Source organism: Ammodytes marinus (genome assembly GCF_949987685.1).
Source record: "Ammodytes marinus genome assembly, chromosome: 5".
Lineage (NCBI taxonomy): Eukaryota > Metazoa > Chordata > Actinopteri > Uranoscopiformes > Ammodytidae > Ammodytes > Ammodytes marinus.
This window is the reverse complement of record NC_137234.1, coordinates 32,845,928-32,860,167: the sequence shown is the minus strand read 5'-3', so window position 1 is coordinate 32,860,167 and position 14,240 is coordinate 32,845,928. Positions and strand designations below refer to the sequence as shown.

At 38.2% G+C, this 14,240-nt stretch overlaps 1 protein-coding gene across 1 annotated transcript in view; it reads left to right on the top strand.

Moving 5' to 3' along the window:
• The window catches only part of LOC307250273 (aldo-keto reductase family 1 member B1), a gene marked incomplete at its 5' end in the record, with an annotated part of 29,491 nt that overhangs the window by 14,306 nt on the left and 945 nt on the right, over positions 1–14,240 (top strand). Inside the window, 6 exons of the mRNA XM_080027304.1 lie at positions 6,361–6,477; positions 7,239–7,316; positions 9,343–9,459; positions 10,001–10,113; positions 10,534–10,621; positions 13,599–13,682. Of these exons, the coding sequence (XP_079883430.1) occupies positions 6,361–6,477; positions 7,239–7,316; positions 9,343–9,459; positions 10,001–10,113; positions 10,534–10,621; positions 13,599–13,682 (597 nt within the window). The remainder of the gene's footprint in view (positions 1–6,360; positions 6,478–7,238; positions 7,317–9,342; positions 9,460–10,000; positions 10,114–10,533; positions 10,622–13,598; positions 13,683–14,240) is intronic.

Below are 14,240 nucleotides of genomic sequence, written 5' to 3'. Positions count from 1 at the left end.
AAAAGTGTTGTATTCAAGTTTTTATCCTGAAATATATACATAATTGTGAATTCATAAGGCCTCTCTGAAAAAACATGCCTGGGCTTGTCCTGGGACAGGTCAGGGGTGAGAGAGACAAGGGGGGCAGTGGGTCCTTGAGCTGGACACACACACCCTCATCTTTACCCCCACCCTCTCTCCTCCTAATACACACACCCACTCTCTCTGTCTTCAGACTATTTAAGGCCAGGGTTTTGAGCAAGAGAGTAGGGGTTTTTGGGGAAGTTGACTGTTCCACTTTTTTGTTCTTTTAGCATGGACGAAAAACTTAGAAGAAAAACTCGAAAGAAACACTCTGAATCTTTTTGAGTGCAAAATACTTAGAAAAATTGAGGGGAGTTATTTTTTCTTTTCAAGAAGGGGAAGAAGCTCTGAACCAATTCTTCCTTTTCTATTCTGAGAAGTTTGGTAAGGGACCATTTGGGTGATTGATAATAACTAATTGATGAACCAGGTTGTAAAATAGCATGGAGTTGAGGTTGTAAAACTGTTGAACCAACTTTTCCTGATTGTTGTGTCGCAAAATCAAACTTGTCATAGCATTTGAAGATATTCAAATATATATGACATGATTGAAAGTTCGGCCAACACCCAGAACTATTGAAGTTGTGTAGACAGTAGAGCTTTAAAAAACCTGAAGATGAGAATACTCCTGATCTCTTGTGGATTGAAAATGGGAGAACTCATGAACTAAATTCAATGTGAACAAAAGACATACAACACATAAGTTAAGTCTTATACTTCTCTACATATATTAACCACATTAATGGGAGTGTAGGTACTTATTTTCCTTCCTTTCATTTTATTTTATCTTTTCTTTTTATATTGTGAAAGTATAATCTTTTTGTATTGGTTAAATAAAATTTCTTGAAAACGCTATAACTCTTTGGCCTGAATTTTTAGTTTAGTGTTGGGAACAAGGACCTAATTAGGGTTTTTCTTTAAAGAGATTGCGGCGCCTCTGAGGTAAGCAATTCAAACCTACACTACGGCTACACTACTGATAACAAAGAATACACATCCCATAAACACACTCCTTGAATTAGGAGGGAATTGCATTTATCTATTGGCCTAAGCTCATCCAGGTGTATGAACTTAGTGAGGACTTAACGGTAGTCTTTTGAAGCTAGGGGTAAATGTGAGGTATTCATCCACCAGAATAATTAAAAACCTATTATCAAATCTCCTCCTTTCTAAACACTTATCAAGGATAAAGGTCTGAAATCTGGACTTAACCTAGGATAAAATTAGAAGAGACAATTGTAAGGGTCGTTAGGGGATCAACACAGGGGGAGATCTGGAGATAGGCAGGGGTCAAAGGGTAACAGGCTTTAAAACCAGAGCCTTTAAGGTAATATATGGTGTGAAGGTTTTTGGTGAAAAGTAAAACCTTTTGGGAATTGTGTAAATCGGCTTTTGGTCTTTTTTTGCCATACTAAAGTGCAGGGGTCGATGTACACATAAACTTTATAGTGGAACAGGTTTAAACAAGGAACAAATGAACTTGGCAGGCTATATATACACACAAACGTCCTGATATTAATTTAGGGGTGTTTAAATCTGGTGAAGGGAATACCGGCATAATCATTACCGTTACTCAGGTAGTTTTGATCTGCACCGTGGGACCCGGCAGGGTTGTCCTTTGAGCCCGCTCCTTTTTGCTATTGCAATCGAACCACTTGCGATTGCCATTCGCGGTAACAAACAGATTCAGGGGATATGGAGAGGAGGAATTGAACATAAGGTATCATTATACGCCGATGACTTACTTTTGTTTGTCGCCAAGCCAGCCACCTCTTTACCGGAGGCACTTTCTGTGTTGGAGGTCTTTAGTCAGTTTTCTGGCTATAAACTTAACTTCAGTAAGAGCGAACTCTTTCCGATTAATAAAGAAGCTCTTAAGGCGAGACACGGCAGGCAAAAACATCGTTTTTTAAGCACTGGTCAATTTTGAGATTTGTGTCTATTTAGCTTCCATAACATGTCTTCTTTCATACTAGTATGGATAAAAGGTCCAAAATATACGTTTTAGGTGTTTATTTTACTAAACTTTGACTGCTTGCGTCTGTATTTTGCTCCTAAATTCGTCAAAAGTGAGCATTCTAACGTAACATAAAGCACCGCGGCCGCTGTATGAATCATAATAACCATGGTACTGTTGGAAAGCTCTGAATCTCAAGCACAACGTTATCGGATCCAAATATGGTAATTTCGTTTGTGTCAGTAACCAATCGTGAAAGTGTGAGGAGGGATTCAATGCTAGGAACGCAAACTCATTGGCTAATGCACATTTCTGACGATGTGATTCGCTAAAAGGCATCACGTGATGCTAGCCGCGGGTAGCTCGAAAATCACAAAATAAAATGGGAAAAACGTCGAAAATATGCCAAAACAACACAAAAAAAATACTTAATCAATTGGCTACAGACATTACATGATCGCCATTTGAAGGGGAGAAGTGTTAGAGACATGTAAATCACGCCGATCACGTCGGAGAGACACAGACTGTCAGAGGAGAGGGGAGAGAGAGCGTCTGTGCCGACTCCGGAGCAGGTTGACAGACAGTGGCTAATAATGAATGAATCACGTTTAAATTAGGGTGTGGATGTAAATGTTACTATGCTATGGTTTATATATGTTAAGCAGTGGTAGGCCTATATGGCATTGAGGGGTGTAGGGCCTAATTCAATAAATATCTGTAGCTATAATCAGTGATTATCAGCAGAATTCACGTTTTTATCTTTAACGGCCGTTTTCTCAAAATGAGCTTTTTCAATACTCTGAGAAAGATATCTCAACTTCTAGACCACTGACATCAACCAAACTTTCTATATCATTCATAGCACTATTTTAAAGGTTTTTACACAAGGATTTGTTAATATATTGTTAATTGTCTGATTTATGATACATTTTCCTCCTAAAAACATGCCGAAAATGCATTTCTAAGACATGTACATAGTATTTTTTGATTTATTAAATGAAAAAAGGCTGTATCCAAAATCTGTTGTGTAAAAACTTTAGAAACTAATATGTGGTTAAAATAAAATTGAGATTTTAACTCTGGCTTTATCCAACATCTAGATTTTTTTCTCGAAAAATGATCCAAATTTACGCATAATTGGTTAAATATTGCCATATTTGCATATTTAATCAAATATTAAAGAAAAACATGTAATACAAAAAATTATTGTGTTAGTATCAGTAATCAACTGGCAAAGTTTCATGATGATATCTATAAGTTAAAAAAAATTCCCTATTCACCTGGGGTGTCTCGCCTTAAACTTGATTATACAGCTCTCCCACTCAAAGTGGTGACAGATCATCTGAGTTACCTTGGGGTATGTTTTACCAGAAATTTTTAAAACCTATTTAAATCGAACTTCCTCAAATTATTGGATCAGGCGAAGCAAATATTATCGAAGTGGTCTCCTCTGGTAGAATAAATTCAATTAAAATGACATTACTCCCAAAGTTCCTATATCTATTCCAATGTCTCCCCATCTTTCTCCCCAACTCCTTTTTTCAGGCCCTTGACTCTTTAATGATAAATTATATTTGGAATGGTAAACACCCTCGGTTACGGAAAGCTTTTCTTCAAAGACCCAAACAAACAGGTGGAATGGCCCTCCCTAATTTCCAATACTATTACTGGGCTGCTAATATCCGTTCTTTAGTGTATTGGGTGCATTTTCACCTTGACCACTCAGCCCCAGTCTGGGTAACAATGGAGTCCAGCGCTATTAGCCCATTGTCTCTATCTGCCCTCTTAAGCGCCGCACTTCCACTCTCTTCGGCTATTCCCAACAGTAGTCCCGTGATTAAGCACTCCCTTCGAATCTGGACCCAATTTAGGAAGAATTTTGGAATGCAGAATTTTTCACTTTTCAGCCCAATTGCAGCTAATCATTTGTTTACTCCCTCGACGGTGGATGGTGCATTCAAGATCTGGCATAAAAAAGGCTTAAAATGCATCGGTGATTTATTTATTAATGATCTATTTGCTAGTTTTTCTCAATTGACAAAACATTTTGGTATCGAAAAGACTAATTTTTTCCGATTTCTGCAAATCAGGCATTTTACGCAGAAGTTAATTCCCCAATTCCCTTATAAACCGCCAGCCAATCATGTCGATTTGTTTCTTTCTGTAAACCCCACATTAAAAGGCTCAATTTCTGTGTTTTTCAACCTTATTTCGAAGTTGCATAGCCCCTCATTAGCAGCTATAAGAACCCTTTGGGAGCAGGACCTAGGTTCTGCCTTCACAGATCACATGTGGGATTCAGTCCTGGATCGGATACACTCTACCTCCATGTGCGCCCGACATGCTCTTGTGCAATTTAAAGTAGTACATCGTATCCACATATCTAAAACTAAATTAGCTCGTATGTTCCCCGATGTAGACCCGACCTGTGATAGCTGTAAGAGCGCACCGGCATCACTCTTTCACATGTACTGGTTGTGTCCCACCTTGACTGAGTTCTGGACATCAGTTTTTCAAACAATTTCTGAAGTACTTCAGCATCAAATTGAGCCGAACCCTTTCACTGCAATTTTTGGCATTGTTCCAAATTCGGGCTTGCCTAAAGTGAAGCTGAAGGTACTGGCCTTTACTTCATTACTTGCTCGCAGGGTTATCTTACTCAAGTGGAAAGATCCTGCTCCTCCTTCCCACTCACATTGGATTAGAGACATTATGGCATGTATGAATTTAGAGAGAATACGTTTAATTACCCAGGGATCCGAGAATACATTTGACAGAATTTGGCGCCCCTTCCTAAATTATTTTAAAAAACCAACAACAACAATAGAAGAGTAGCTACCCCCTCCCCTCTTTTATTTAATTACATTTTATTTCTTTATGTTTTTTTTGTTTCATGTTGGTTGTTTGTTTTTGTTTCTTGGTGTGTGTATTTCGTGTGGTTGGGTGTGAGGGTGGGGTGTGTTCGGGGTAAAAAAAAGGGGAAAAATTTGTATCCATTGTGCTGCAATTTCTTTGTTACTGACTTTTAATAGAAAAAAACCTTTGAAAGAAAAGTAATACTTGCTTTGGCAAAAAAAAGCTAGATTTGTCGCTTGTCGCTGTTTTGAAAAAAAAGTCGCCAGGGGGGCTGAAAAGTCGCTAAATATAGCGAAAAAATCGCTAAGTTGGCAACACTGCGCTACCAGTCCGCTACGCTTGCCGCCCTCTTTCTTGATAGGTCCATAATGCTGCTACGTCCATGCTATGTCATGCTTCCGGGCCTCATGAATTTCCGCATTAATGCTTCCTTGTTGCTTCTCTGCGCCAATGAGCAGCTTTCATAGGAATGAATGGGCGCCGTGTTTCAATTCCGGTGTCCATTTCTTTATATGTCCATGAGGGCGCCACGTGAGGAGATAGCATTTGTGCCATGGATAAAGTGGGCTTATGATGTAGTCAAACAAACATTTTAGTTATCAATTGATATGATCTCAGACTTTTGAATTCTTTTTATTCTTAATATGGTACTTTATGTTTTATAAGTAGGCTAATATATGTTATCAAACAACAATCACACTATTCCAGCTGTATGTGGCTGCTAAATGATTTGACATGGTATTGTATGGTTTCTCCCAATAGAACATGACACATCGCCTGTTGTGGTATAAATATCAGTTTACTGTTATTAAAGAATTTAGAGTAAGTCACAAGTTTGAAACCAATCTCCCCATGAATGGTCGACTCAGTCTCACCGAAATCAATACTTATGTCAAGTCAATAAGACAAACTGTGATTGGAGGTTTTAGCTGATTTGTCAGGTGTGGAAAAAATAGAAGCCAATGTCACAGATGAGACAAACAACATGATTTGACTGTTAGTCCGCTATAGGCAAGATTCAACCAATCAAATATGACTACGCACATTTTTAGTTGGCAACACCCCTAATTTTGCTGTTAACTCTCTTGTTCTGTGTCTTTTTTAATATTAAAGGTTCAGTAAGGTTCTTTTAGCTAACTTCCTGTCAGTTACTGCAGTTAGCAGTCCCCTCCCTCGTCCCCACGTCACCACATTAATGCACTGCGGTCTTCAAGCAGCGAGTTGGCAGTGAGACGGGTGCCAGTTTGTAGCGTTCTCTCTTCTGATTGGTTATCAGTAGTGGGATCTCCGAAAAGTTTATTTGCCGATTACATGCAGAGTGGGTTACTGAGAGATGGGCTTTATGAAACGCGCACACTACTGTATAAGTGATCACTGTATGAATAAAGAGCGATTTAACACCTATATTAACATAAATAAATTGTTAATAAATGTTAACTCTCTTGCTCTGTGTCTTTTTTAATATATTTATTCATTCGTTCTAGCTGTGGTGTACCCACCATGCCCCAGAGGACATCCCTGTGTGTCTGAATCAGTCCCTGACTGATCTCCAGCTGGACTACCTGGATCTTTACCTTGTGCATTTCCCCGTTGGCCTGAAGGTTTGAGCGCAACATCCAAAACACTGTGACACAGTTCAGATGTTGCAAAGTGTTACCATGCTACCATAGGTTTTTATTTTTTGGTTTACAGGGACAGCGCACAATTTAAAAACAATTGCAACCAGAGTTAGCTAGGAGCTAATTGTAGTCCCTGGGCAGGCAGATAAAACAATACAAAATAAATATATTGCGACCAATATTTCACAATCACTATGAAAACCTAATATAAAATAAATAAATAAATAGTACATCTGCTCCAGCATTCATTGGTGCTGGCATGTTTGTTCAGACTTCAGCCAAGACTTGAGGTTAGTTGGAAATATAGCAAAACTATAGAGAGTACTATAGAGAGTGAGCCCATTAATGCTATGGTCCTGCCCCAACAAGACCCATCACACCAAATTCAGAAAAATACTTATAAGATAAAAATGGCTTGTGAAATGTTTGTGGTAAACATGTTAGCCAACATGGTTATCACTTTGGAGTTGTGTTTATAAGCACATAACAAATGTCATTATATATATATATATATATATATATATATATATATATATATATATATATATATATATATATATATATACACACACACACACACTATATATATACACACTATAAATAATATAAACTCTTTTTTTTTGCTCCACCAACTGCTAGAAATACATAGGTATACAAATGCATAAAACAATATATGTGTCTTAACATGCTATGTCTTTGCCTATAACAAGATATTTGACTGTTACCTTTAAATTCCTTCCTAGAAAATGGGTGATGAGCTTTTTCCGAAGAAGGATGGAAAGACTCTGACATCTGACATAGACTATGTGGATGTATGGAGGGTAAGACAACATCTCCCTCCTATCTGTTTGCATCAACTGCCCCTTCCAGTTGAAAAACTATTGAAAAAGGCAATCGCAATAAGGGAATCGAAATATTGATTTCTCTCAGCTAAACCACATAGTATGCCAGGCCTCTTTTCTTCTTCTCCCTTTCATATATATATATATATATATATATATATATATATATATATATATATATATATATATATAGGGGAGAACGGGTAATCTGAGCCACTTTTTACATTTGCTCCCCTATAAGCGAGCTAAAATTATTTATCACTCAAATTTACACATTTCCCATTAATTCAGGATGTTTCCTAGAAATGGGCATTAGCAGAATTTTTTCAAGACAAAGGGCAGTGAAAATATGATTGTTTAAAAAAAAGTTGTCATGTGGCTCACTTTACCCCAGCTGTGGGGTAAACTGATCCACTTACTTTTTCCACTCTGAAACTACCATAACAACACATATTGTAACAGCAAGAATCCTGAAAGCTAGCCACACATTCCAGAACTAATGTCGGACTAGTAAAAGAATGATGGGGTTTGGTCAATTAAGCAAAGCAAATTTTCTAAACACTTGAAAGTAACTGAACAAAATCAAATACAACATATTATAATTCAAAATGTTTTAATAAGATTCAAATGAAAGATAGAACCAGTTAGATTAGAACACAGTCTGGGGGTCAGAACACAGGACCCTTAGAGCCAGCGTGTGTCTGGGGGTCAAAGCATAGGAAAATCAGAACCAGCGAGAACAGCCTGGGACTCAGAACACAGGAGAAGACCCAACTGGATTATAACATCAGCCTGTCATACTCTACAACTAGGCCTACTCTACATACCAGCCCTGAAGGTTACAGGGAAAGATGAGATGGTGCTCTTTCCGTGTGGTTGCCCCAGGTCGTCTTCCTGGTGTATTTCCTTGGCATGATGGCTTTTCTACAATGTGTATGACATTAAAATAAAACATATGTCATGTAATATTACATTAAAATATGTTTAAGACTAAACTTAACTTGTGCCTCATGGTGGGGGAAAGTGAGACAGTGGCTCACTTTCCCCCACAGCATTTGGCTCACTTTCCCCCACCACCACAATTTGAGAAAAAACTACCTCTCTTAGCATTTCAGGCTAATCTTGAGTTATCAGCATCACATGGTTTCATATGTTGGTAGTTCATCAACACGTATGATAGAAGTTTTTCTACATGAATACATTTGCTTTGGCACAACAGTTGATTAAGTTGACAGCAAGAAAATGTACTTTTACATGCAAAATACCTATTTTGGTGAAAAAAACATGCTTACTACAGCACCATGAGTTCCTCTCTTCAGGGCCATGGGGAAATGAGAGGGGCTTGAAAACATATATCTCACATGACCACAAATGTTTTCAGTTGCCTAGATACAGGGGGTGGCTCACATTACCCGATGCCTCAGATTCCCCCGTTCTCCCCTATTTATAGCCGCACATTTTTTTTTTTATATATAGCTGCGGAAAAAATTAAGAGACCAGTCTGGATTTTTCTTCAATCTTCACCTCAACATTACTTATTGAAAATGCTCTTAATGACAATATTTTCATTGTGAATTTGGTAGAAATGTTGTCAGTAGTTTATATATATATATTTAAAAAAAAGTTAATTCTACTCAAACATATGCCTACAAATAGTAAAACAAGAGACACTGAACATTTGGAGGGTTCTCTTAATTTTTTCTACGGCTGTAAATATATATATATCATTCTTTAAATATGTTTTATTATTGATATTCTCTTCCCCTATTCTTTTTCATTACTGTCTTTTGTATATAAATATATGTGTATACTGATGTATGTATGAGTATGTAGGCATTTGCATATATAAATATTTTGTAATATAGTGTATGTAATCATGTAAAAAAAATTCTTCCTACTTCTCTTTTATGTATGTGTACATATTACATTTTATTTCTCTCCTTTTCTTTTTTAGAGGCTATTGATAAAGAGATGTGTTTACTGTTATTGTCTTTTGAGTGTGCAGGGGATGGAAGAGCTGCAGGCCTCAGGGAAGGTGAAGAGCATTGGCGTGTCCAACTTCAACGTCCTGCAGCTGGAGAGGCTCCTTGCTCTGTGTAGGGTGCCCCCTGCTGTCAACCAGGTATACTGCATAGATAGCTTTAGACCCTGCATTCCAAATCACATACTCTTTCTTCTTACTACACTACATACTAAAGTACAGAAGAGTTTTAGGGCCACGGGAGAGAAAAAAAATTCAGATAAGGAAGTTTTTTTTTTTCATTATGTCAAGAATGACGCATACTCCAACATACTATTGGAGTTAGTGGGGCATTTATATATTTTCAGCATACTACAATTGATGTGCATAGTATTGGGACACCCTAAATCTTTTTCTGGCATACTAAATAGTAGGGAAGTATGGGGATTGGAACGCAGGGTTATTGTTATTATTTTTTTTTTTACTATTCTACATACTCCAGCTGATCATTAAAAAGTATGTAGTTTGCGTGTGGTATAGGGCAGGCACACAATTGGGACGTACTTTTATTTATTTATTTCATCATAACATCCCGCCTCGAACTCGCCTCTTGCTCATATATCACACAACGGTGATTGTTTTCACTCGGAGGCTCCGTCGATGCAGTTCACCCTTTATTCATTCTTATCCCGTGTGTGTACAGGTGGAGCTCCATCCCTACCTGGTTCAGACAGACATGATAGAGTTCTGCAAATCCAGGAACATCGCCCTGACGGCCTACAGCCCCTTTGGCTCGCCCGAGAGACCGCCACAGATGTAAGACACAAACACACACAGTGTCACTCACACACTCCACACTGTATCACACTGCTGCTCATTCAAAATGAACCATGAGTAGATTCGCGTGACAACCAAATTAGAGCTTGTAGACAAGTCAAATAACAGAGTTCTTATTGTACACAATGTTATCTGTAATCCCCATCCTTTTAATCTATACGTCTACTTAAAATGAAATGTGGGAAATAATATAGCTTTTTGTTTTTACTAACTGAAGGCATTGTACAGGACAGGTTTTTCACTTTGTTATAACACATTGAAGGTAATAATACATATTGCAACGTGTGCTGTAAATGACTGCATCATTTTGCAATAAAAAATATTGCCTTTATTTTATTTTATACTGAATTAAAAAAATCCCTATTCACTGGTCTGTTTTTGTTTTTGTTGCCATTTTAGGTTCAGGGGAGACATTGATCCACATAAGCTCCGGGAGGACCCAGTGATAGCAGACATAGCAAAGAAGCACAGTCACAGCCCAGCCCAGGTCAGTGCCAGACAGTGGGCCATCTACATTACATTTACATTTTATTTAGCTGACGCTTTTATCCAAAGCGACTTCCATTAAGTGCATTCAACCATGAAGGTACAAACTCAGAACAACAAGAATCACGTCAGTACTATAGCTTTAAATAAACCAAACTACAAAGTGCCACATGTGAGTGCTACATGGAGATGTAGGGGAGAACGGGGTAAGTAGGCACACTTTTTACTCTAGTGAGAATTGCTTATCACCTAAACATCTTTCAATAGTCATTCCTATATTAAATTGAAGGTTAAGGTGTTGGCTTGAAATGTGTACCCCTCACTTTTTCTATCGTATTGTAATAAAGAAGAAATTAATCATCAAAGACACCCTTACCCATTGTGACAACCAACCCCATCAAGGGGTCGGTTGTCAAACACTATGGGGTTGTTTGTCACAATGTAATCTTAATGGGAATAATCTTAAAAAGAAGGCAAGAAAGTAGAACTAAATTTGAAAGTTTAATTGCATTGTCAAGTTGACAAATAGGCCTACATAACGTTCTGTAGCCTTGGCAGCTGGTCTAGTTTGGGATGCACTGGGTTGTTTTGATTTTGTTAACCTTTTTTCTTTTGCTTGCTAGCTGCCTTTTCCTGCTCTATTCTTTCCTTCTCTGGGGTGTCAGTGAGGATACAGCTTGACAATTTCTTTCATTATTGGGTTCTTTTTCTGGCTGCAGCCTTGAGATAACATGTGACAACCAACCCCCCAAAAAATTTGACGACCAACCCCAACTTGAATTTTTTGCCAGCATCAAGGCCAACAACCATCTGACAACTAATTAGCTTGCTAACCACAATCTAAACTATAGTTTACCCTTCACACTTTGTATGGGTAACAAGTGTTTTGTTATAAACCCATTGTGTAAAAGCCTAGAAGAAAAATACTGAGGAGCTACAGTGCTCAGCATAAATGAGTACACCCCCTTCGAAAAGTAAAATTTTAAACAATATCTCAATGAACACAAAAACAATTTCCAAAATGTTGACAAGACCCAGTTTTATATAACATCTGTTTAATTTATAACATGAAAGTAAGGTTAATAATATAAATTAGATTACACATTTTTCAGTTTTAATCAAATAAGGGCGTTGCAAAAATGAGTACACCCCACAACAAAAACTACTACATCTAGTATTTTGTATCGCCTCCATAATTTTTAATGACAGCACCAAGTCTTCTAGGCATGGAATGGACAAGTTGACAACATTTTGCTCCATCAAAGTTTTTCCATTGTTCAAGAATGGCCTCTTTTAGAGACTGGATGCTGGATGGAGAGCGATGCTCAACTTGTTTCTTCAGAATTCCCGATAGGTGTTCATTTGGGTTCATATCAGGAGACACTACTACTTGGCCACTGAATCACTTTCACCCTGTTCTTCTTCAGATATCCAACAGTGGCCTTAAATGTGTGTTTAGGATCATTGTCATGTTGGAAAAGTGCACGACGACCAAGTGCACGGAGTGATGGTAGCATCTTCTCTTTCAGTATAGAGCAATACATCTGTGAATTCATGATGCCATCAATCAAATGCAGCTTCCCGACACCAACAGCACTCATGCAACCCCACAGAAGGACACTGCCCCCACCATGTTTCACTGTAGGCACCATGCATTTTTCTTTGTAATCCTTACCTTTGGACGCCATACAGTTTTGAAGCCATCAGTTCCAAAAACATTTATCTTGGTCTTGTCACTCCAGAGTAGAGAGTCCCAGTAGCCTTCATCTTTGTCAGCATGGGCCCTGGCAAACTCTAGGCGGGCTTTTTAATGCCTGGGTTTTAGGAGAAGCTTCTTTCGTGAATGGCACCCATGCATGCCATTCCTCTGCAGTATACGGCGTATTGTGTCACGAGAAATAGTCACCCCAGTTTGGCTTTCTATTGCCTTAGATAAATGCAGTGAACTTGCGTGACGATTTTCTTCGACCTTTCTCATCAGAAGACGCTGCTGTCGAGGTGTTAACTTCCGTAGACGGCCTGGACGTCTCTGTGAGATGGTTGCAGTTCCATCTTTTTTTTTTTGTACCACTTTTGCCATATTATTCTGACTGATATTTTAAGCTTTGCTGATCTTCATGTAGCCTTCACCTTTGTGGCGTAAATAAATAATTTTCCTTCTCAGGTTTTGTGACATTTCTCTTCCATGTGGTGCCATTGCTAACAACATAAAATGGAAAGGGGTTTCATAAAATTAACACCCTTTTATAGTCAATTGTCTGCTGGACACCTTTATGATGAATAATTAGACTCACTTGGGGTCGATTAGTCTAAAGTAGTCTAAAATGTAGCTTTGCGCCAGAGACTTTCAGTGGGGTGTACTCATTTTTGCATCACCCTAATTTGAGTAAAACTGAAAATTCTAAATGAAAAGTTATGTTATAAGTTAAACAGATATTATATAAAACTGGGTCTTGTCAACATTTTGAAAATAGTTTTTTTGTTCATTGAGATATTGTTTAAAATGTTACTTTTCGAAGGGGGTGTACTCATTTATGCTGAGCACTGTAAATATTTTCAATTTGACATGAAAAACACAAACAGTCGTCTCACCTCAAATTCAGCAGTCTAACTCCAAGGAAGACTATGTAGGTGACCTCTGATCCCAATTCTGGATATTTACATATAAAAATTTCACAGACAGCACCTTCTGGTTCCGAGATATAACGATTGTGACAACCAACCCGTGTGACAAATTACCCCGTTCTCCCCTACAGTATCACGCACAATTTATTTTATTTTATTTTATTTTATTTATTTAGTCGAAGTGCAGTCTGAAGACATGTGTTTTAAGCCTGCGGCGGAAGATGTATAAACTATCAGCTGATCTGATGTTAGCTCCTTCCACCATTTTGGAGCCAAGACATCTATACAGTAGGCCTACATGTGTCAGTGTGAATGTGTATTCCTTTTGTCAGTAAACAGTGGTGTTCTCCCAGGTCCTGCTCCGGTACCATGTGCAGCAGGGCGTGGCAGTCATCCCTAAGAGTGACAAGCCTCACCACATCCTGGAGAACACAAAGGTAAAAGCTCTCCTCCATGTCTGTACTCTACTCTTTCCCTGCGTTCCAATACCCATACTTCCATAGAATTTAGTATTCCAGAAAAAGATTTAGAATGTCCCATCCCATCCCACATGCAAGTCAATTGTAGTTTGCTAAAAATACATACACCAACTCCAATAGCATTTTGGAGTATTCGTCTCTATTCTTGACATTTCTTTACATAATGAAAAAAACGAAGAAAAAAAACTTCCTTATCTGATTTTTCTCTCTCCTTTCAAACTCTTCTGTACTTTAGTGTGTAGTGTAGTAAAAAGTACAAAAGTATGTGATTTGGAACGCAGGGTTTATTCTCTCACTGTCTCTCAGGTTCGCTCCACCTAACCTCTTACATGCCGTTTGGGTCTGTATCGCGTCATGAGAAAAAATATCCATCTATTTAGCAGCTAAAATGCTCCATCATGCTAGACAGTGAGTCTCTACGCTTGTCTGTCTGCTGTGCAGTCGGTTATACAAAGATGTATCACTCAAAGCCACTCTAACCCCCCTACCTCTAACCAAGCTTGAGATGAGGTTGAT